The 22,922-nt window shown below is 42.9% G+C and overlaps 1 protein-coding gene across 1 annotated transcript in view; it reads left to right on the plus strand.

Moving 5' to 3' along the window:
* Positions 1-22,922, plus strand: part of LOC135311780 (aromatic-L-amino-acid decarboxylase-like) — a 45,495-nt gene that overhangs the window by 10,528 nt on the left and 12,045 nt on the right. The window contains exons 2-10 of the mRNA XM_064441785.1: positions 323-436; positions 1,119-1,238; positions 5,080-5,214; positions 9,181-9,324; positions 12,335-12,401; positions 13,912-14,006; positions 14,764-14,831; positions 18,371-18,447; positions 20,916-20,935. Coding sequence (XP_064297855.1) covers positions 323-436; positions 1,119-1,238; positions 5,080-5,214; positions 9,181-9,324; positions 12,335-12,401; positions 13,912-14,006; positions 14,764-14,831; positions 18,371-18,447; positions 20,916-20,935 — 840 coding nt within the window. The remainder of the gene's footprint in view (positions 1-322; positions 437-1,118; positions 1,239-5,079; positions 5,215-9,180; positions 9,325-12,334; positions 12,402-13,911; positions 14,007-14,763; positions 14,832-18,370; positions 18,448-20,915; positions 20,936-22,922) is intronic.

The raw sequence follows: 22,922 nt of genomic DNA on the forward strand, positions 1-22,922 counted from the left end.
GGCTCCAGAACAGTGCCCTGCACAGAAGCTCAGGCTGCCACTGCCCATGAAACCCTTGTCTTCTAGGCAAACAAATGGAGAACCCTGATTTTGGAGCTATTGGGAGGTGGGGGCCAGAACTAATTCATTTAGAATGTCAGAAAAAATATAGATTTAAAAATGAGAAAAACAAGGTAGGATTTTCTGAAAAATGGGATCCTGTGTTACAGCCAGGTAGTTGAGAACTGTTGACTGGTCCCAGCCTCTAATCTCTTCTGATTTTGTGGCAACTTGTTTCTGCTTCCTGCATTAGTTAAAAATGACTGTTTTTCCCTTAATACAGGTGACTCACTGGCACAGTCCGTACTTCTTTGCCTACTTCCCTACAGCCTCTTCCTTTCCAGCCCTTCTTGCAGACATGCTGTGTGGTGGAATTGGATGTGTGGGCTTCTCTTGGGTAAGTTGACTGGGGTATGTACTGCTAGGTGGTAACGGTGCTTCACCTTGCCAAGATTGTAAGCACAGCAGTAGCACTCTTCAGTGAAATTATTAATAGCAGCGAAGGCACAGGACTATTTTTCTAGGTAAATTCCCTTGCCTAATTAATACTGACACCCTGAATGACTCCAGGAAGCAAAGGCTACTTCCTTTCAGTAGTTTTGCCCTTGAAAAATCACCAGCCTTTGGAATTAGCGGTAGCAGTGCAAACTTACTGGTAATTCATTGAGTAGTATGACTGCTGCCTATCACCCAGTGTTGTTTTTTCTCTTATCATCTGCATGAATGGGAAATTTTGTTAAAAAAAGCCCCACATTCATCTGAGATGTCCTCTTCTCAGACAGATTTGTACTTGATGCTGAAAAAAAAATGCAAGATGCAAATCCTAGCTTTAACATTTGAGAGTCCTGGTTCTATGAGAGGCCCGGTTTGACATTTTTTCAGTAACTGTTAGAAACCACATGCACAAAATGGTCTTCAGGTCCCAAATTTAGCTGGTGAAGTTAATCAGCTAGTCTCCTCCTCTATAGTCCAAGGACAGAGAAAGAAAGGGAGAGAGAGAAAGAGTTTTCTTGCTCTGGTAGATCCTATTTCTCTTCATGGTCTAGTGAGGTTATTCCCTCTGTTCTCTTTCAACACAGGCTGCAAGTCCAGCTTGCACGGAGCTGGAGACTGTCATGCTGGATTGGCTAGGGAAGATGATTCATTTGCCTGAAGATTTTTTAGCTGGGAAGGATGGCCAGGGCGGAGGAGTCATTCAGGTAAGAGAGGACACATGAAAAAGAATATGGGATGAGTTTGTGGACTTTATGATTTTGTCAAACCTTCATATCATCCCAAAACACTAATAAAGGAAAGGTATCTTTTTTTCTGCCACATGTGTTCCTTTCAGACTTTCAGAAAGGCTGATGCTCTCTGAGAATGTCCACAGGTGGGTAGGATCGTTCACGAAAGTAATGGTTTTGTTGTCAGAGCAGCTGGATTCTGAAACACTCTTGCCCGTGAGGAATTGTTAGTAGTTCGACGTAACGGCACAATTTGGGCTTAAAATCCAAATCATAATGCTGAAAAATCATGTAGGGTGGAAACTTTAATTTGTTGATCAAGTGAAGTGAGCTCATGCTTACCGACAGTGTGCAGCAGTGTTTCATGGCTGAAAATAGGAAAAATCTTCTCAAATAGAAATGTATCTGAGGATTTGAGCACAGCATCATGGCAAGTGGTTACAAAGGCTTCCAGGAAGTCCCTCTCAGACCTGTTCTCTTGTTTGCTTCAGTCCGTTTCCAAAACAGTATTCCTTTTCTCAGAGGAGAAAAGCAATGGATAAGAACACAGGAGAGCATCTTCTATAAGTAGAAATAACAGAAGGTAGTAGAAATCCTATCAGTATTTGTCAAAGAAGTTGAAATTATTTTAAGAAACTTTCCTTATGTAAAAAAATGAAGTACTGTAATATTAAAATAAAATGAAGAGCTGCTTAAAATGTGAACCTGAACGCTTCTATCGGTAGATAGTATAACTGTCAGACTATACTGCAGTATCCAAAACAGAACAAAACACCCAGACTTGGATGGTGACTGCTTAATGAAAGCCTACAGTGTCTGGACAGAGTATCTGTACGATAATGAATATATCATCAATGGGCAAACTTGCATGCATAATAAAGCTGCATTGTTTGTCAGCCATGGCTCCACTAGCGCATGGTCTTTCTGCAAATGCAGCCTGTGTCTACCGTGAGACATCCAAAAGCATTTCCAGGTAGCTGGATTCAGGTGCCTTTAGGCTATGGCCTGGCTGTACATCAGGAGGCAAGATTCAGCTGTTGATCCCTGTTTCTGTGTAAGGAAATCCGTACAAGAACTGTTGCATACACCGACCACGCACCAGCCTGGATGAACAGCCGGGATGCCAGGACGTCTGTGGCACTCCTCAGAAGGCTGAGGCTATTCCTGAGCCTAAGTCATTTGTTTGCCCACCCAGCCAGGCAGTCTCCAGAATAGTGGGGGCTTAAATGTCCAGATCTCAGATTAATGCCTTAACCTTTGACATTTCCTACAACCATTTTCTTTCAGATATATTTGTGTGCATTTTTTCAATATGCATATTTGTTACATGTCCTGGATAGACGCTAACAATTTTACAGGGACTTATCATAGGGGAAAAAAAAAAAAAGCGCCATTTTCATCCCATATATTTGAAAGATTTTCACGTATCCCATTAAATATATATTTTAATGAAAGTAGTATTTAGTATTTTTTGCCACCTATTAAATGCAAGGGTGCTAGAGCTAACTTTGCTTTGAAGAACCCAGGCTTAGGAAGGTTGTTTTCAGTGGCTTGCCCGATGCGAGATGGAATTAGGCCTTGCACACAGGCTTTTTGTTGCCCAGCTTTGTTATGAGGACACACAACTTCCCTGAAATACTGCACGGACATCACAATAAGCTGCAGTGGTTTGCACAAATGAAAAGCACCCTCATCTGGTGAATGGCAGGAAAGGGTATTTCAGGCAACACTGTCTGACAGTATATGCCCATTATGCGGGTCTTCTGATTACGCAGGGTTCTTTAGAAGATGATATACTGCTTACACTGTGTGAGATTCATCAACGGATAAAGCTGGACCTCCAGGAAGGTACCTTTGGAGGAACCATTTATCTCAGTCCAGAATATTTGCCTACAGTAGATGGAATTACTGCTTTCTGGATATGCTTCCCTCTCCCCACTGAATACTAGGGGACCTAAACAACTATTTCGTCTCATATATTTAACTTTGTAGACCGATAAAGTAAGATGAATCAGATCTGGAAAGTTCTTTGTGTGTAAGTTGAAGATAACTGTGTGCACACCCTCTTGCATCGTGACTTTTGGGAACTACAGACAGGCATGATTTCTCCGTGTTCAGATACTCCGATGAGCATTCTGAGTATCTGGCTACAGACCATATGCAGAATAAGAGTAAATGGGGAGGTGGCCAAGTTATGTTCTCTGTAATTAGCAGACAGAATTTCCTTCGGCCCTAGCCTCCACATGGAAGTTCCGCTTTACTTGACCCAAGAGGGATATTTGTTTTCCTACACCATTCTGTGTCCGTAATATGTCCCTCAGTTGCCATAACGCTGCATGCAGCAGCAGCAGCAGCTATAAGAAATGCACAAAACTGTCTCCAGCTCGTCCCTGTGCTCTGATGCAGACCCTGGGGTCTACGTTCCTCAAACCCCACACCACCGGGGAGGCAGATAAACTACATTTGCCATGGCAATACCTTTAGTAAATGTTTAGGGACTGTCCTTTTCCCTGCTTATTCCATTCATGAGGCTGCTGGATTCCCTCGCTGTTGAGATGTTGACATGTGTAGAAGGCAGCTTTGTCTCTCATAAATAGCTCAGCTAACTTCAGTATTAGGAGAAAGTCTGAGTTCACGGGGATCATTCATGTGTATGAAGCCTGTAGGATCAGGCCCACCTCCAGGGCAGAAAGAAGACTTCCCAAACACTTCAACATTTCTTGTAATTAGTAAGTATGCACAGGTCTTCCACAGAGGGAGGACAGACTTTTGGCACAGGAGAAGAAGCAGCACTCCAAAATTAGCTTGTTGACACTGGGGATATTTCCGAGACATACTTACGAATACAAGCAGCTGTACTCCTTGCAGCGATGAGTGCTTCGGCAGAGGAAGATTCATGTGACAATTGCTCAACTTTGAAAGTACCTAAAAACTCTGTCTTGCGTATGGACCCCCAAAACCATTGGAATTTACAAACATGTCTTTACAGAGTGTTACATATAGTTTACAGGAGCAGTTTGGAGCATGCTTCATCTGCCTGTTCTAGAGGGAAACCATCTAAAGAATTTGTGGGAGCTTGTACTCTCTTGTGATATTTACAGATCAATTGATGCAAAAAATTCCCCTCTTTGTTGTCACGGAGTATCCAAGGCACCGTTTAAACTCATGTTTTGTGAGTCAAAGGGCAATTTAGAAACAGTGTGTGACTGTTCCTTTCCTCTGCCTGTTTCTGATGAAGAAAACGTACATAACTCATACTTTGTAATGCAGTTAGCTGTATCGAATCATAGCTTTTTGCTCTCTCAGTGTTCTTCCTCTCGTAGCCACAATAACTGATTTGCCCAGGGTAACTCTAAAAATTAAGTAAGCGTCATGATTGTGCCTGTTGCTTGACAGGAATGAGAGTTGACAGGCAGATTCTGATGGAAGCTAAATGGGTGGAAATCCAGAGTAACAGCAATCAACAGTTACTCTGCCGTTGTTGCTGGTTCGCAAGCGGTTGGTGCCTGGTTCGAGAGCCTTTTCACATGCATTTACGTCTGTGAGTCCAGCTTTCTAGCACTGATTACAAGGCCGGTGCCTAAGCTGAACGAGCACGGGGATTAAAGAGAGCAGGCAGAGGCATCCGGAAGGAGGAGACCAAGGCCCAGTAGAGATTCCTGCCTTGCTGTCACACATATTCTTAAAAAGCAAGAGGTTGCGCCGTTTCCCATATGCAGCGTCTGGTAACAGCTTTGCAGATTCATCCAGAAGAAAATGCTGCTTTCCTTCTTCTGGACTGTCTCCCTTTTGAACCTCCCTTCACTTTGTCCCACAGGGAAGTGCAAGCGAGGCCACCCTGATTTCACTGCTTGCTGCAAGAACAAAATCTATCAGGCGGGTGCAGTCAGAAAAGCCTGAGCTAACAGAAGCAGACATCATGGGCAGGCTGGTGGCCTATGCTTCCGATCAGGTGGGTACCTCTCAACACCATGGAAACGTGGGGTCTCTACCTAAACAGTTTCAGCCATCTCAACAGGCAGCTGAATTCAGTGTAAACTCTTTGGATTGGTGACTAGCTGGTTTTGCTTGTTGAAATCTTATTGTACATCGTAAGCGGGCTGGCATCTCGCCTGTGCCGCCATAATACACAGAAAAATATCCAGAGGTCAGTGTTGCACAGTATTGCTGTTTTACGGAAAGAACTCACTTGAAGTACACCAAGGTACTTGAGACGGGTTGTTAATTTCAGTTGTGTTGCCTAAGTCTAGACCAGTTTTTGTTACCTCCAGGCTTGAGTGTCCGTGTGCACGCACATTCTTTTCCTCCTACCTACGCATGCGCAAACAAACACACGTTCATCCTCCCCTGTATGCAGGCATGGGTGCAGGTGCATGCACACAGACAAACCTGGTGCGTGAATATGAAGCGAATTGCTCACAGTACTTGAAGGAGCTGAAAACATTATTATTTTTGTAAAAGAAAAAACTCCTAAAATCTCCATGTATCAATACAGCTAAGAAATCTTCTAAGGAAACAGAAAACTTAGTCCTTGATTTCTGGCTGTGAGTGGTATTTAGGAGACGGAGTTAGGCTGAATTCTCAGCAGGCCAGGACCATGAGAGGCTTCTACTGTTAATGAAAGCAGATTTGAGTCGTGTGAGCTCTGCTGCTCTGACCTTTCTGACACGCTAAGCCTACTGAAGGGCCAAGCAATGTTGCTTCTCTCAATAGCGGTGACATTTTCTTATCTAAATGTCAGCGAGATGGAAGGAGCTTCCTTAGTACTTGATGTTTAGTTTAAAGTAATATCTGATGCTGCAGAATAACATGGCCAGTTTCAGGCTTACCTTGATTTACTACTAAGTGCATGTTAAAAAGCACCAGAGAACAAGTTGCAAGTACACTGGCTCTTTGCTGGTGGGAAGAGGGACTGCACCTGTAGGGTGAGAAGACCTCCAGCACAAGAAAATATGAGGAGAGATAACTGTGTTCAGAAGGCACAAAGGGTATTAGTCCTTCTTCTGCCTGTGACCCAAAGGTCTGTGTGGTGCAGGCCGCCAGTCCCAGAGCTCAGACTCTGACCCTGTGATGCACAAAACCTTCTACTTGTTTTCATTTTTGTCCCGCGTAAATGGCTGACCTGAAATGAGGACTGACAGGCTCTCCTGCCTGCTGAAGGTCAGAGGATCTTACGTTTACAGAAGGATTTGCCTTGGGATATTGCCGACCTTTCAAAGCAGATTGTTGCAGAGCTCACCGGTCCTTCTGCATTAAGAACAGACCCGTGTGACTCTTGGGCAATAATCCACAAAAGAAAGTAAGCCTAAGCCGCTCTGCGGGAGAGAAAACCGTGCGCTGACAGAGCACAACACTGCAAGAAAGCATTAGGAGGGAGGTGGAGAGTTGGCCGGTAAGGAGACCCAGAGCAGAAAGCTGAACTCAGATCTCACACTTCTTGGGAGACCATTTCAGCTGTGCAGCATTTTGGGAAAATCTTTATCCCACTGAAATCATTTTGCTTTGTGTTAATGAGTACAGAGCGGGACTGGCAACAAAGCTTTCCCCAACAGCGACTTGGGGGTTTGGAGACACCGGAAGAGGATCCCTGAGTGTTTTAGTGCCTGGGCTATCCTGGCTGAGGCTCCTCTTGCCTCAGTGAGAACGTGAGACCTGGGAGCTGAGAGGAGCATCCAGCTGCCCCTGATAGCAGACACCTGACTGTTTGGGACCAGGACAGAAGTCAGGGCAGTTTTTTGATAATCTCAAGTTTTCTCAGGTCATTTTCTTCACCAATCTTTTTTTTTTTCCCATCTTTATTTGGCTGTGTTGCTCTCCTCAAGGATGGCGGGAGATTCCTGAGTCCTTTGCTGAGGACTAGGAATGCCATGGAGCAGCAAGTCACTAAAGATTTGTTGTAACATTTTAAGCTTAAGATTGTGAGTGGCTGTAGTTATCAGAGAGCCTTACTACAGTTTTGGAGACTTGAGGAAGGACTTGTGAGGCTCTGTCAGGCTAACAGCCTCAGTGTATTATTACAGTTTGCTTATTTACAATTCTTGTGTAAATGAGTTCCGCAATACCTCCTTCCACTGTACCCTTGAATGAAGCACGGCATTGCGATGGCACACACGTGGTTTTTCACTTCAAAAGCAGTTAGTTCTATTTCAGGTCTAGTCTTCTAAGTTTTCTCAACCTGGTGCCTAATTAGTTTGCCAAGGCACTTTAAGAAGAGGCGCAGCTGAAATACAAGTTAATAGTCAATCTGCCATGAAAATGCATCATTCCAGGGATATGTGAAGGTGCAAGGCAGACCTTTAGCTTCACCTGGTCTTGTTCAGCCTATGCTTTGGCTTAATCTTCTCCATGGTTACATGTGGTTAGAATACAATTAGTAAATGCTTTTGTAGGCCGTGCTGGTTTTGGCTGGGATAGAGTTCATTTTCTTCACAGTAACAGGTATGGGGCTGTGTTTGGATTTGTGCTGAAAACAGTGTTGATAGTTCAGGGTGGTGTTTTAGTTACCACTGAGCAGGGCTCGCACAGAGTCAAGGCCCTTTCTGCTCCTCACCCCACCCCACCAGTGAGCAGGCTGGGGTGCACAAGAAGCTGGGAGGGGACACAGCTGGGACAGCTGACCCCAACTGACCCAAGGGATATCCCACACCAGATGACGTCATGCTCAGCATGTGGAGCTGGGGGAAGAAGGAAGTGGAGCATGTTCAGAGTGATGGCGTTTGACTTCCCAAGTAACCGTTACGCGTGATGGAGCCTTTCTTTCCTGGGGATGGCTGAGCACCTGCCTGCCCATGGGAAGGAGTGAATGAATTCCTTGTTTTACTTTGCTTGCATGCGCAGCTTTTCCTTTACCTATTAAACTGTCTTTATCTCAACCCATGAGTTTTCTCACCTTTACTCTTCTGATTCTCTCCCCGATTCCGCTGCGGGGGGGCGTGAGCGAGCGGCTGTGTGGTGCTTAGTTGCCGGCCGGGGTTGAACCACGACATAGGCACTAGCAAGAAGCAACAAGGGTAGGATGGAGACTATGAATGAGAATAGTCACGGTACAAAAAGGTGAGAAATTTTTCTCTTTGAAATTAATGACGATTAATGAAGTTGTAGAAGGTGGAAGGTAAAAGAACTTTTTTTTTGTTTAGTCATACTCAGAAGGAGAGTATTTTGTGTCTAAACATACCTTTTACTCTTAATAGAGTTATTACAGGATTCTACTTCAGAATTTTGTAACAATTTCTTAGTGATATCTTTGTTTTCATTTACTGAGATGTACTTTATGTTCTAAAAATATTATTTAAGGGGAATTCAAATACAATGGCTTATAAATGAAATAATATATTGGGAATGATCCTTAATTGCCTACCAAATGAATGCCAATTGAACCACATTTGTTCAGTAGGTAATCTAAAAAGAAATGGTAATGTAAGGAAATACCTCAGTCTATAGCATACCGTGATGTGTATGTTTTTAGGGTTCAGCAAAGCTGTATGCCATAAAGATATGCCGGTGAGCAACTGACTCATTATCAGGCAAGCTGATCATCTGCATGTCTTTTGGTTGATTTGGAGCCAAATCCCAAAGCTCTTCATGGATCCTACCTAGTTGTGGGCATGTTAATTAAAGCTCTCGCTGGGGTTAATTGAATTCTTGTCTGAATGACGCCATGGCAATGGTTTCAAGAATACTTCAGGGTTTCTATTAGAGTATTCTGTGTATGTGTGTGTGTGTATGTATGTGTGTCCGTCTGCCTATCTGTATGAAAGCGGGAGAGGTACGTATCTGTTGTGTACCAGCAACAATCCCACAACCTCAAGTCTTGCTTTACTTGAAAGAAATGACTTTTTGTTTTCAAATTCAAATGAAGTTCTTACATTCCAGTAAAAGGTATCTGTCTTAAACCCTAACCCTGCCCGTTTCCTTGTAGGCTCATTCATCAGTGGAAAGGGCTGCATTAATTGGTGGTGTGAAGATCAAAAGTGTTCCTTCAGATGAAACATTTAGTGTTTGTGGTTCAGCCCTAAAGAAAGTTCTGGATGAAGACAAAGCTTCCGGTCTTATCCCATTCTTTGTGAGTACTGGATTTTAAGTAAACAGTGGATTTGTTGCTTCTGATAAGCTGTTTCTGTCATGAGAGGTGACCTCATCCCTAAGAGAGGGATCGATAGGCAGCCTAGCTAGAATATGAGGACAGGCTCCATGAGTGTTCTTCACACACCTTTCTGTGCAGTATGAGCAACCCATTTGAGCAGCTGGTTGCAATTCTCAGCAAAACCTGATGTTTTCAAAGGACTTAAAGTTATATTAGACAGTTGAATAAATGCAGTGAATTTTGGAGTTGCATGGAATCCTGCAAGGTTATAATCGCCTAACACCTGAACCGCCTCTTTGACAGAGGTTTTTCAGGTTCTAACTTACTTGCACATAAACCAAGTTCAAGTTAAAGGCAATAAATTAAAGGATGGTATCTCAAACTTGAGTATTTTCAAGAAAAAATAGTTTCTCCTCTGCACTACTTTAGCAAAGAAATCTACCTCCATCACATACCCCAAATAGCAGGAAGGTCAGACATTGCCAGGCGGGTATTTGTGAGCATGTGACTTATCTCTAACAGGTGAGCTAATCTGGCTGTGGAAGTTCTAAGGTGTCATCATTTCTTGTAACCCGCCCATTTTCCTGTCCAGAGATTCCTGCTTCCGCAGCAGTCCAGCAAAAGCACATCATCAACAACATCTTTGGCTCATTTCCAGCCATTATGCCTTTACAAAACTTGATACAGACCATGACTTGTATAGATCTCTAAAGGGGTATGATATGCTACCAATAATATGTTTGTACTGGCCTCCACTCACGAAAATTTTGATGGAAAAAAACCCTATTTTAGAAACCAAGGACTTCAGAAATGGGATTTTGTAAGAGAGTCATAATATGTTGCTATTTTTCAGAAAAGTCACGCCTGACAATGACTTTTTCCTTTCTTTCATGTGGTAACATTTTGAAGAGGGCTAATATGACTTAAATGTCTATTAACTCTATCACGTGGAGCAGCAGTCCATGCACTGTCTTTCAGTGCTCCCTTTCTGGCTTGCAGGTTTCAAAAGCCTGTCTGTTTCTTCTGTTCTTGAGTAATTTGGTGCTATTGTATTTTGCTGTGGTGACACAGATAAGCACAGTGCCAAGGAGACACCTTATGCCACTTTATTCCTTGTCTCCCTGTATTCGCTGATCCTTCACAAATGGGAGCGATTCAACATCAAAGCAAAAAGTTTAACGGAAGAAATTCTGCCTGAAGAGATGTGTGACAGCAGAGGGATTGTTCCTAATGAAGGGATCTTGGTTACATCCAAGCTGATGCAGTCTCCCTTATCAGCAAAAAAGAAGTTTTGTAGGGGACTAAAACTACAAGCAAAATACAGTGCCTTATAGCCATGATTTAATGAATAAATGAGGAATCATTTTACCGGACTTGACAGAAGTGCTTTGATTGTAGAGGGGAGTGGAGAGTCAGGGGCGTGTTACTTGATGCGAAGCAGGTTCTCTCATTACAGCAATCTGGTAATTATAGGTTTGCTTTTCACATACATAGGATGTCGCAGTCTGCCTGTTTTGGGAGGGGCATTGTCTTTAAAACAAGTCTTTGAATTCCTATCCACCATCAATACCTTTTAGCACTAGCAATGTGTATATCATTTTGTTCAGTGAAGGCTATTGCCAGCTAGTGCGCCCAGACCTCTACGCCTCTTTCCTTTTCTTATTTCTGAGCGCAGACGTGTGTTAATTTGCCTCTTTCAAAATACTTTTGCAGAAGTTGAAACAGAGACAGTTTCATAGAGCAAAGCAAGCAGACTGCACACACAAAGCACTTGCCCGTCTCAGGTGTTCTGGCAGTAAAGTTGCCACGATTTAGAGAGGAACAATTTCCAAGTGTGGGCGATATGCACCCCTTCATCTGGCCACCAGTGAAGGGGCAGCTTTAAAGCATGTGCCGAAATCATGTCCATTTCCTGAACTATAAACACTAAGCCGGTGGTTAAGCGTGCGTGTAAATGCCTTTCTCAGTTGGGCCCTGTGCTTCCAGCTCGAGACAGGCCTCTACCTTGAATCAGTGTTGACCAGGATGCTCAAATGTGGAGACCACTTAGTTCAGCACTGCTGAATTCAGACGTAGGGCCTGCTGCATCCCAGCCTAGTTCACTTGAACGTGTGCAAGTGGCCTGTGAGCTCTGTGCTGCCTTTCATAAATCAACACTGATACATTGGAGCTGGCATGTATATAGCACAATACACTTCAACAACCTCATCCAGCATAAAGCCGCTCTAACACGATCGCCTGGCAGCTGAACAAAGGCCCAGCGCGAAGCCTCTTGGATTCTAGCTGAAATGGCTCTTCTGAAGGATGATCTGCAGGATATTAAGAAGCAGGCTCTTTGTATCCAGACTCACTTGGGAAACAATAAATCAGAATTAGGCTGACAGAGGAGCCACCTTTTCAGTAGAAAGTAACGCTTAGCTCCTGACCACAGATTCCCATTTGGAAGAAGCCTTCTTGAGACATGTACGAATGTCTAGGGCGATGTACAAGTCCCTCTTACCGAGCTGTGGCCCTTTAATCCAGGCAGCCACGTTTGATGATCCATTCTGTCAACAGGAACTCCAGTACCTTTAAGTTGCTCAAGTTCAGAGCCTGCTTACGTACCATAAACTGGAAATGATTCTGATGATAATTGCAATGTGAGGTTAGTATGGGGCCATATGATAAGCATGTGGAACACACAGACAATATATAAAACTTAGCTTTAATAGAATACTGTGACTATATTACATTACTTATCAGTCAGTTTTATATTAACATTTGATTAGCATTTGATTGCATCTGTCTCAAGGGACACTTATGGGAGCATTAAAAAAAGTAGATTCTCAAAAGTTCCACTGCAGGATAGGCATTGGCTAAAATCAATTCATTTTGCCCTATATCATCTACTTGCTCTGATTGCTGTGGCCTTTGCAGACAGTTCTTTCATTTGATAATTTTCTTTGCTGTAATACCTAATTTTTTTGCCTTTGTGTTTTTGGCTCCGCAGTTCTGTGCAACACTTGGAACCACACCTTGCTGCTCCTTTGACAAACTCTTAGAGCTGGGTCCTATATGTAAGTCTTTTCTGCTCCTTTCTAAAATTGCAGAAAACAGTTTAAATCGTGCTGAGGCGTTTCCAGGGCGTTGGGCAGCAACTGGAAGCAGCCTCATAGAAAAACTGCTAGGTTTGATGTTCTGTTAACGTGTTCGGGGGAGCCTAAAACATTTGGGGTTTGTAAGGTGGTGGCTTGCTCTGTGAGGTGTCCTGTGGCCTGTTGTGTGGTGTCCTTCCACACAAGCCCCAGAGACTCAGATTCTCCCAATCCTCCTTTCTAAAAATGTTTCTAGTAGTCTGCTTAGCAGCAGGAGATTATTTTGCTGCTCAGGTTATTCCGACAACCTGACCTAGTAAACTGGTGACACCAGCACTTGTAGGTGTAGCAACTAATCGTGTGTTTCACCAGTTGCTCTCAATGATCTCCTGCTTGTGCAGCAGAGACCAGCAGAAGGACTGTGCACTACTCAAATCATAAGTCTCGTGCCGGCTTTTCTGCGTGCAGGTGAATTTTCTTCTTGACACACGTGAGCAGTAGTCCCACGAAATAAAGGCAGTGTCTCAAACCAAGCATACCTAATCAGTTGAACTCTGAACATGCTTCCAAATAAGCCCAAGTCATGGCTGCTATGAATAATATTTTATTAGCTTTTTCCAGACATCTGTGCAAAAAGAAAGCGTAGCTCACAAGAATGCAAATTCCAGCGTGAACTTGGCGCCCAGTTGCCGATCTGAACGGATATACCTCTGTAGGTGGAAGTACCCACCCGAGTTATTTGGTGACCAGAGTAAAGATGTTATGTGGGCTTCAGTCATCAACTCACAGGCCAGAATTGTTACCAACACTGTGCATTAATACAGGTGATCTACAGCAGGGTGTGAATACGAAATCACAGAGATTACACGAGAGGCTCATACGCTACATATTTCTGCAGAAACCATCCAGTGACTACTCAAACCCAGCACTTTCTTAACCTTTCAGTGCTCGCCTTTGCATAAGTGTCTCCGTCCTTGAAATAAATAGTTTGCCGCCCATAGTTCAAGAGCATGCGCGTGCACATATATCAATCTGTAAAAAATACTGTTAGGAACGGTGTGTTTGTGATTTGTGAGTTGGCAGTGGGGAGCACAGCTGAAACCCTAGCCCCTCTTGCTCACGTAAATAGTTTTATGACCATAGAAATGATAACTACCTCTCTAGATACATCTTTTTAGAGTGTATTTTATAATGGTTCTTAAATGAAAATAATTTCATATTTTATGCTGCTTAATATTGGTAGGATAAAGCTAGACACGTAAGGACTCTGTTCCAGTAGAGGTGGGGAGGAAGAAGAGTGTGTTGTGCAGACATCTTTACGCATTAACGGAAAGCCAGATGGAAGCAACATTTAATCCCTTAATTTAATTTTGAATTGGGAAAACAACAACATCAAAGAAAAACCTCTCAGGCACTTGGCATCATGCAAATTAATAGGGCTTTTTAATCTGCTGTTTAATTTTTTTCCCCTTCAATTACTTTTTATTTTTAGGTAATAAGGAAAATATCTGGATGCATATTGATGCAGCCTATGCTGGGAGTGCATTCATCTGCCCTGAATTCAGGCACCTTTTAAACGGTGTAGAGGTGAATCAAGCGTTTCTTCTGTAGCAGCCTGCTAAAACCTTGCTCTGCCATCGAATCTGTGTGTTTCTTATGCATCCAGCAGTAATGGCGCTTCTAGAATCTCTGAGTCCGCTGCACTGCAGTTTACACTACAAATCCCTCTGTACTCTATTACATTACGGAGGCTGTAAATGCTTATTCTGCATTGGTTTTCCTTCTGACTTAGATGAAAAAAAACGTAAAAATAAAGTACTCTGGCAGTAAAAAAAAAGTAATTTCCCGGTCAGTTGTAATTTTATGGATGAACGTGATGTGCAGATGCTAAACTAAACATAGCATTTGTCTCTATGTATCGATTTTGTGTGTGTATGTTTAATATGCTTGGAAGTAGAAAGCTTAGTGAATTGTTTTTGAAACTGGGATAGGAACCACAGTGGATGTCCCTGAGTGTGCAGGTGGTTTTTTTGTTTACACTGAGAGATCTGCTTTTCCATAACACGCCTACCTAAAAAGTACAATTGCTAGCAATTGCTCAGAATGTTGGTAACGCCAATAGCCCAGCTGCCCGCCTAACCTGAATCCCACCTCCCAGATAAGTGAAGACTGGACTTCAGCAGTAGTTAAGTAAGGTGACGCCAGCACGAACATTATCTATAAAGCCCCAGTTCAGGAATTCGTTCGTAGTCAAGGTGCACTCAGACAATTTGACAAAGTTGTGTCATCAGCACGTGGACCCTTTTCTCCTTCATAACTCTGTTTTTTCTTTATCCATTCTCAGTTTGCAGACTCATTTAACTTTAATCCTCACAAATGGCTCCTAGTGAATTTTGACTGCTCTGCTATGTGGTAAGTATTGCAATAAAAGAAAACATTACAAGAGGCAAAAATCACAGGTGAAATTAGTCTGCCTTTCTAGCAGTAGGCTCTTATTTACATTTCTCTGTTGAAATGAGGAGTTCTGGATGGATTTAACTCTTTGCAAATTATTTACAAAATTCACTCATTTGATCCAAGATTCTAGAAGTAAAATTTAGAAATAGGCCTGAGCTCTGAGTTATGTTCCAGAGAGAGAGAAATCCTGAGAAGTCTGCGGATTCATACTTGCTCTGTTTTGGGACCGTTGAAAACATAAATGAAAAAAACTTCATCGAAGGAAGTTAATGCAGTGAGCAGCAAGCTCAGCAGGGCTTTTTCTCCTTTTCCATCAAATGTATTTTTGTTTGAGCCTTGAGTCTTTCAAAAGCCTTTCCAAAAATGCTTGGGATTTGGCTGATGACAAGCGATTGCTTTCAAAAAGGACTATTTATGCAATTTTGTACTGATTTTCAGTTTCCCCAGATGGCAGCAGAGACGACATTTTGATATAAAAACATGCCAACGTAGAAACCAGTAGACATACTTCGAAGCAGAGCAAAGTATCGTAGTAGTAATAGCAGCGGTCATAATAACATCTCATAATAGATGGTCCTGTTGCATCCCAAACTGGAATCTCCAGAAGCTAGTGTCTTCCAGCATCACGGCTGATGACACTTCTTAGCAAAACAGCTCTTCAGTAAATGCAGACCATTTACCAAGGTAAAGGAAAACATTAGTTTCAGTTATGATAGAACAAAACTGGCAAAAATGGAAACAGACAAAAAACAGAATGATAAAAAGAAGACTCTAAAACATCATCCCGAAACAGGTCACCTTAATTAAAAGAAGAATAAACGTGAGACAGTGATCACTCAGCTGCCTTTGGTTAACCTTCAGCTCTTCTCTGCAGCGTTGCCTTTTGCACAACTATGGGTATGATCCAGAGAATAGAGGACGCTTTTGAATTGTAAGAGTTTTCCCAATGTAGGCGCTTCAAATATTCCAAGCCATAACGAAATTTTTCTCTTAACAGCCCAGTGCGATGTGTAGCACAGCATCGATGCCTTTTGGGATTTGGAGGCAAGTTCGGTATAAACCTTTTGTAAAATGTTCTCAGACTTCTCGATGTACAGAAGAGAGCAGTCAGCTTCCCATAAAAAGGAATTTAATATAGCCACTGCGAGAGGGGTATATTTTCCGTATTCAAACGCTGGTGTCCTTTAGAGACTCTGCCTTGAAACTACCAGTCGGTTTTGCCTGACTTGTTGAACTGGTGCTCTGCAACATGACAACATAGGAAGAAGTGTCTTCTTTCAGAGCGAGTGAAACTAATCACCTTGCAAACTCTTGGTATTTTTGCTTTTCTGTGACTCTTTTCAGGGTTTAAGCATTAACTTGTGGTTGGGAAGGTTGTTTTAGTCTTTGAAAGGAAGGTGCTTATGGGGAGTGGCTATCTGTAGACAGAAGTGAAATTTTCCAGTTGGTTTATAATACAGAGTCACCCTTTTGGTTATTGTATCTGTCAGTTAAAATGGGCAGAATAGAGGGAGGCTGTTAAAAGCTGCAGATGTGCAATCCAAGGAAGTCGCTTTTCACAAGTTTTCATTGCTTCATTCACCAGGACTTTTATTGTGCATTTTGTATTACGAGGACTTAATACGTGGACCTGTGCCACTCGAGCTAGGTCTTACTTGGTCTACTAGCATGACATGAAGCCTTAAAAAAATTCTAGTTTCTCCATGACAGTTTTGAAATATATATTCAGGAGCCCTCAGTCCACCAGGGGTATCTGCAAAGAAAGTTAACCCCACCACTTCTATCCGATACCAGGCCACACAAGCACCTCCTGCAAAGAAGTTTAAATACGTGGGGTGAAATCTAGGCATGGGGTATAAAGGTGCAGCTCAGCTGGTTCATATACATTGACGTCCAGGCTTTGGATTTATTTGAGTAATCCTTTTAGATAGTTTTTCATGGCTGCCAGATTAAGGCCTGTGAAGTCCCCAGATGGAACAGGCACCATCTTTGAAAAAAGCAGTCACATCACCAAGGAAGTGCAAGAGGACGGCATTCCTACAGCTTCTAAGAGAAGGAATGAAACTCTCACAAGACAATTGATGATGTTGCTTGCCGCTTGGGTTGGCAGCATATGGACTGAGCTACTGAAGCATGAATGTATCAAAATAATGAAATATATCAAATAGACTATGGCACAACAACTTAGGGTTTGTTCACAATATCTACCCTAAGTAAACCTCCTTCCTTCTGTCCACCAGGTATTTTCAGCTCACAGATAGAGTAGTTATTGTTTTTACTGAGAGTATTCCAAATGTCTTTCACTCTTTTTCACGTGCATAAGCTTGCTTATCTTCAGCTATGTACTTTCCATACCTGCAGGCAAGTACTTTGTTAACCTTGGTACTCTCCTGACCTTTGAAGTGAGGGGAAGGCTTCTTGTTTGTTTGAATAAGATGTTTTATGAGCATAGTCCAGATGTGGATGAGACTGGGAGTAGGTACTGGCCTGTGCATTTATACATACGCACTAAAATATTGGAGGTCAGACTTCTACTTTCGAGTTTACATTAAAATATTTAAAGCATTTGAAAATGGATGCACAGAAAATCGTAGATGTTTGGACTTTTGTCATTTTGAGTGTCCCCATGTTGACGTAACTATTGCTTACTGTGTGAAATATCTATAGGCCTAATAGAATTAGGTAGCAGTCTCTCCCTTTTTGATTTCTGGTCTCTTCCATTTCTGTCTCTATAAACTCTGTCATTTGTAAAGGTGAGTCAATCTTACCCACCGAGTGAAACAAAAACCAGCAAAATCTCTTTATTACCCACTGGCAAAATGCAGCTGCCTCTTTCTAAAGGGACACATTGGCTTTTGAAGCTCCGTCCAGTTACGCCACCCACTCTGGCGACAGCAAAGTATGCTTCGCACTGTTGTATTGTGCTGCAGTAGCTCTGTCCGTAATTGTACGCTGGATCCAGGCAAGGGCAGGCCGGTACAAGAGGGAAGCCTGCGTCTGGGCCGGGGAGCTTGGCCCTCCCCGTGGCTGCCGCTGCCACCACCGCAGCACGGACAGACAGTGGCCAGCATCCACCGAGCCTCAGCGCGGCTGTGCTCAGTGTCTAGGAAGCCACAGCTCTTCCCACACCGCTTTGTACTGCATTAATTTCAAGGCAACTTCTGTTGACTGCAAACATTAACGTTGCTTTAGCTAGTCTCGCTTTCTGGTGTGAGTGTCTGTCACCATAAAAAGATCCCCGTGTCTGTTTCTTGTCTGTTGTTAAATATGCAGTCGTGCAGTCATGCTGCCCGTTCCCGCTGAGCCTTACACTTCCCTGCTTGTAAGCACAGTACTGATACGGCTGTGAAAAAGCACCCAAAATGGCACAGGCTCTGCTCAGGAAATACGCCTGTTTAAACACATGCAATTTGTCTTCACTTCTGGTGGAAATCTAATCCCTTAAATCTTAATTCTTAAATTTCTCAACTGGATTTCTTTCTGTTTTTATGCAGGGTGAAAAAAAGATCAGATGTAATAGAGGCCTTTAAAGTAGAACCCCTTTACTTGCAGCATCACCATCAGGATTCTGGTAATTTTATAATTAATTGATATTGTTAGTATTCTTATTATTACTACTTTACGTGCACACTGATATTTAAAGGAAAGAAGGATTTAAGATTAGAACTGAAATTCGTAAAGCTACCTAGAGTTGTTTAGGAGCCTATTTCCATGTTCAAAGTGCCCCAGGGAGTTAAGCTCATTAAAGTGCAAACAGATACCAAGTGAGATTTTAGTTAGCATAAAAAGCAGTTGACAGAAAGCCGTTTGTAAAGCATTGTATCAACCTTTTTGTACTGGGATTTCAGTGAGGCCACCTAGCTGACCTGAAAGCCTTATCTCCGCAGCTGGAGAGTAGGTTGTGCAGCCTTTCTCTTGCCTTGAGAAGCTGTGATGGTATGTTATGTGGTCTGGACATAAGGATTCCAAAGAGATCAGCTGGTTACTAGCAGTCTAGCGAGGCTAAATTTTTCTGTGTTCTATTGCCATTTGATATCAGTTTTCCAAGAGCTGGGCAACGCTTGTCAAATGCAAATGTCTCCAGTTAAACTGTTAATCCCAGTCCAGACTTATGCCTTCAATACAAATAGTTAAATTTGCAAAGGTGTGAGGCTGTCACAGTCCCTGTTGACCCCTGTGTGATTTATGGGATGTCAGCACTCCTGGAACAGGCCTTGCCTAACAGAGGGCTCTATTTTCTGAGTACGACTCAGGTCTGAGAATTCCCCTCACGGTTTACGAGGCAAATGAAGTAGCATTTGCTCATCTCTCATTCAGGAATTTAAGTGAGCAGAAAAATGTATCTATCTGAGCAATTACTCTTAATACCCATACGGCAATTACGTGTGCCCCCAAGGGGAAAGTCTTTATTTTGTCATTAATTATAATTTTATGTGATTTGCATCATTACACCAGGAAGATTACACTAGCTTGCCTGGCAGCCCAGGATATAGGTCAAATCCTAAGGGCAGTGTTAGAAGAAGGCAGCTTTACACTCTATTGTGAATGCCACATATGCTCCCACAATGCAGTTCCTCCTGGTTAAATACAGATGTAAGGCTAAGGCTTGTAAGCAAGGACTCGTCATTGATCGCATTCTGCTTCACAGCTTGTGAAAGGCGTTGTTGTGGATCATTAGGCGTAGCCCCTTACAGGAGCGTGGGATTATTTATCTAGCACCAGTTGCTTTACTGTCTTTGCTACCAGCCTTGCAGCTCTCAAACAGAAATGGCTGCTACAATGCAGAAGAGTATGAATGTTATCAAATTGCCTCGTTACCGAGCTGAGACAGCCACGTTTGTTTCCTGAAGCCCAGGAACAGGTTAATGATTGTTGGTTGTTGTGGCAGGGGGTTCATCTGGAGAATAACCGAGTAACAGCTTAAAGGGCCAAGGGGCTATATGTTGTAGGGAGGAAGGACCATGGTTTTTCTTATCTTTTGGCTGCATAGATGAGAGAACAATGAAACAGAGCTTGTAACACAGGAAATACAGCCTTTTCACCCCCAGAAAATACAAAGGCTGAGAATTACCTAAGTGACGTAAAGCGGTCAAGTCCAGAAGCTACGGTTCTACCTTGCGGATCCGAATTCCAGGAGCACTTAGGCAGCACTTTCCCTTGCCAGTCAAGTACACACCTTCCTGTGAAGCTCATGCTCCACGCATGAGCCTCTTCCGCCTCTTCCTAAAGAAGTGCTTTAGACTTTAGGTCAGTTTATTTTCTGTCACTGGCTTACTGCAAGCAATCCAGCCTGATGTTGCCATTTCCTGTACTGTGAAATCAGTGTAATTACCTCATTCAAAGAAAAGGGAGGTGCATCTTGCCTCTGCGTGCTCACCTAAAAGGTAACTAAAAACGCCCTCTGCTTGCCTCCCTGGACTGCTTGCTTTGTGGCTGGGTCAGTCTGGCTTAGTCAGGGGCTTTCGCTACATCAAACGAAAAGCCACAAAAAACCGCAGAACACGATTCTCCAAGCAGGAAGAGGTCAACTCCGAATCGAGTTTTCAAGTTACTTGTCAGACATGCTGAAGGTTTAGCAACAAATATATGAATGAGTATAAAAGGTTGTTAGAAGCGGAGAATGAGGGATGAAGTGAGCTTGGGGATTCTGCACACTGTTTCAACAAAATTAATGACTGCCATGTTATCAACCCCTTCTTTTCCTTACAAGAGGACAATGAACACAGTATTTAGTCCATCATCTCCACAGGATCTGAAGTACAGCAGAAAGGAAAACTGTGTTTCTCCTCCTGAAAACTCTTTAATTTGTTAGTGGTATATTTGGACTAGCCAAGGAATGAAGCTTACTACAAGCACCTTCATTTAGCATGCTGCCAAGTATCCTACTAGGTATTCAGTGGTCCTGTGACACTGATGATGCTGAAGTTTGTAGCAAACAGGAAGGACAGCTAAGACAGAGCTTTTCCAATAGCGTTTGTGTGATTGTAGGTTTTGGCTGTTGTGATGAAGCAATGTGAACGTTTTTTCTTTAACTTCCAGGCCTCGTAACAGATTACCGGGTAAGTACAGCATCCCTGTAGTAATTAATACCATAACTTGTACACACTGATATTTCCAGGACTTTTATTTTCTCTTGCTATCATAAACCCCAAAACCTTATGTTTCTTGCCAGGAAGGATGCAGCTTGCTAAATCTTTAACATTCCTCAAGCTGAAACTTTCCACTCTGGTTTTTTGAAAAAAGTCCTTTAAAAGCAGACATCGTCTTGCATGTGTAATAACTCAAGGTTTAAGCAGTAGAAAGGATCGTCCTAAAGATCTTTTTCCTTCACAGAGTGAATAATACATTTTCTGAAATGCACTTGTGTTTTAACCTGGAACCAATAGAAACACTGTAGTTTTGAAATGGGTGACGGGCCTGTCATTGTAGGTGCTAGCCCCACAACTGTAAGCAACCCAGTGTATGTCAGCTTCTAAGATACTTATTGTTCCAAAGCCTTCAGGGAGAATTCAGGAAGCACAAAGGATATTTGATTTGCCTTGTGACCCTTCCATTCTGACGCCGATCCCCTTTTCCAATTTTCATTTGAAAATGTTGAGTATTAAACAATCACACCAGGGCATTAACCGCAAGTAGACATTTCTGTTACCATTAGACCCACCTCTAGCAACAGCCTGTAGGATGGGGCAATGTGTATGCTTCAAGATCATAGAATGATAGAATCATTAAGGATGGAAAGACCTCTAGGATCATCAAGTCCAACTGTCAACCCAACACGCCCAAGAATCCTAAGCCATGCCCCAAAGTGCCACATCTACACGTTTCTTGAATACCTCCTGGGATGGTGACTCCACCACCTCTCCGGGCAGCCTGTTCCAGTGCCTGACCACTCCTTCAGTAAAACAATTTTCCTAATCTCCAGTCTAAACCTCCCCTGACACAGCTTGAGGCCATTTCCTCTCTCCCTGTCCCTTGCTACTTGGGAAACGAGACCAGCCCCCGCCTCGCTACAGCCTCCTTTCAGGTAGTTGTAGAGAACGACAAGGTCTCCCCTCAGCCTCCTCTTCTCCGGAATAAAACAATCCCAGTTCCCTCAGCCACTAGTCATAAGACTAGTTGCATGGGGTTGTTGTCACCCAAGCGTAGGACTCGGCACTTGGCCTTGTTAAACCTCATACTGTTGGCCTTGGTCCATCAATCCAGCCTGTCCAGAACCCTCTGCAGAGCCTTCCTACCCTCAAGCAGATCGACACTCCCACCCAGCTTGGTGTCATCTGCAGACTCAGTCCCTTCATCCAGATCATTGGTAAAGGGTTCAAACAAGACTTGCCCCAACACTGAGCCCTGGAGAACGCTGCTCGTGACTGGCCACTAACTAAATTTAGCTCCATTCACCACCACGCTCTGGGCTCACCCATCCAGCCAGTTTTTTACCAGCCCCTCCGTGATTCTGCACACAGCAGACTGCACAGACAACACGTTTTGGATAGTTGGCCTCAGTAGGGGTGCTGCTTGTTTGCCTCACGTCGTATCACAATTTCAGATCACGGCAGGATCAAAACCGTCATCTGCTTTGTGTTAATCTTTAGGGAAGACGAGTCCAGGAATTTGGAATTTCTACAGTGTGGGACCATAGTTCCCTCTGAAATTAAGCCAAGCCAGAGCCCTTTTATTGGGGGCTTACTGGTTTATTGGTGGGAGGTTTTATTGGGCAAATACATGCTTATTCATGAGTGGGTTTTTTTTTTATTAATGTGCATGCATTGATAGCATGTTTAGATTATGATTAAGGTCACTGGGCTGCATTTATGATACAGTTACCTACTGGGCATGTCTACCTCTGTGGTTTCTTTGGTTTCTGTTTAAAATCCACCTTTTTTCTTTTCTTTTCTTTTTTTTTTTTCAAAAAAAGGACATGTACAATTTACAGTTTGTTGACATTGTTATGAATAAGTACTAAGTACTAAGTTTACTCTTGGTGTAAAAAGAAGAGGGTTTTTTAACTCTAAAAACCACACCTGGCACCACTCTGAATTACATACATAC

This window comes from Phalacrocorax carbo, chromosome 2 (genome assembly GCF_963921805.1).
Source record: "Phalacrocorax carbo chromosome 2, bPhaCar2.1, whole genome shotgun sequence".
Lineage (NCBI taxonomy): Eukaryota > Metazoa > Chordata > Aves > Suliformes > Phalacrocoracidae > Phalacrocorax > Phalacrocorax carbo.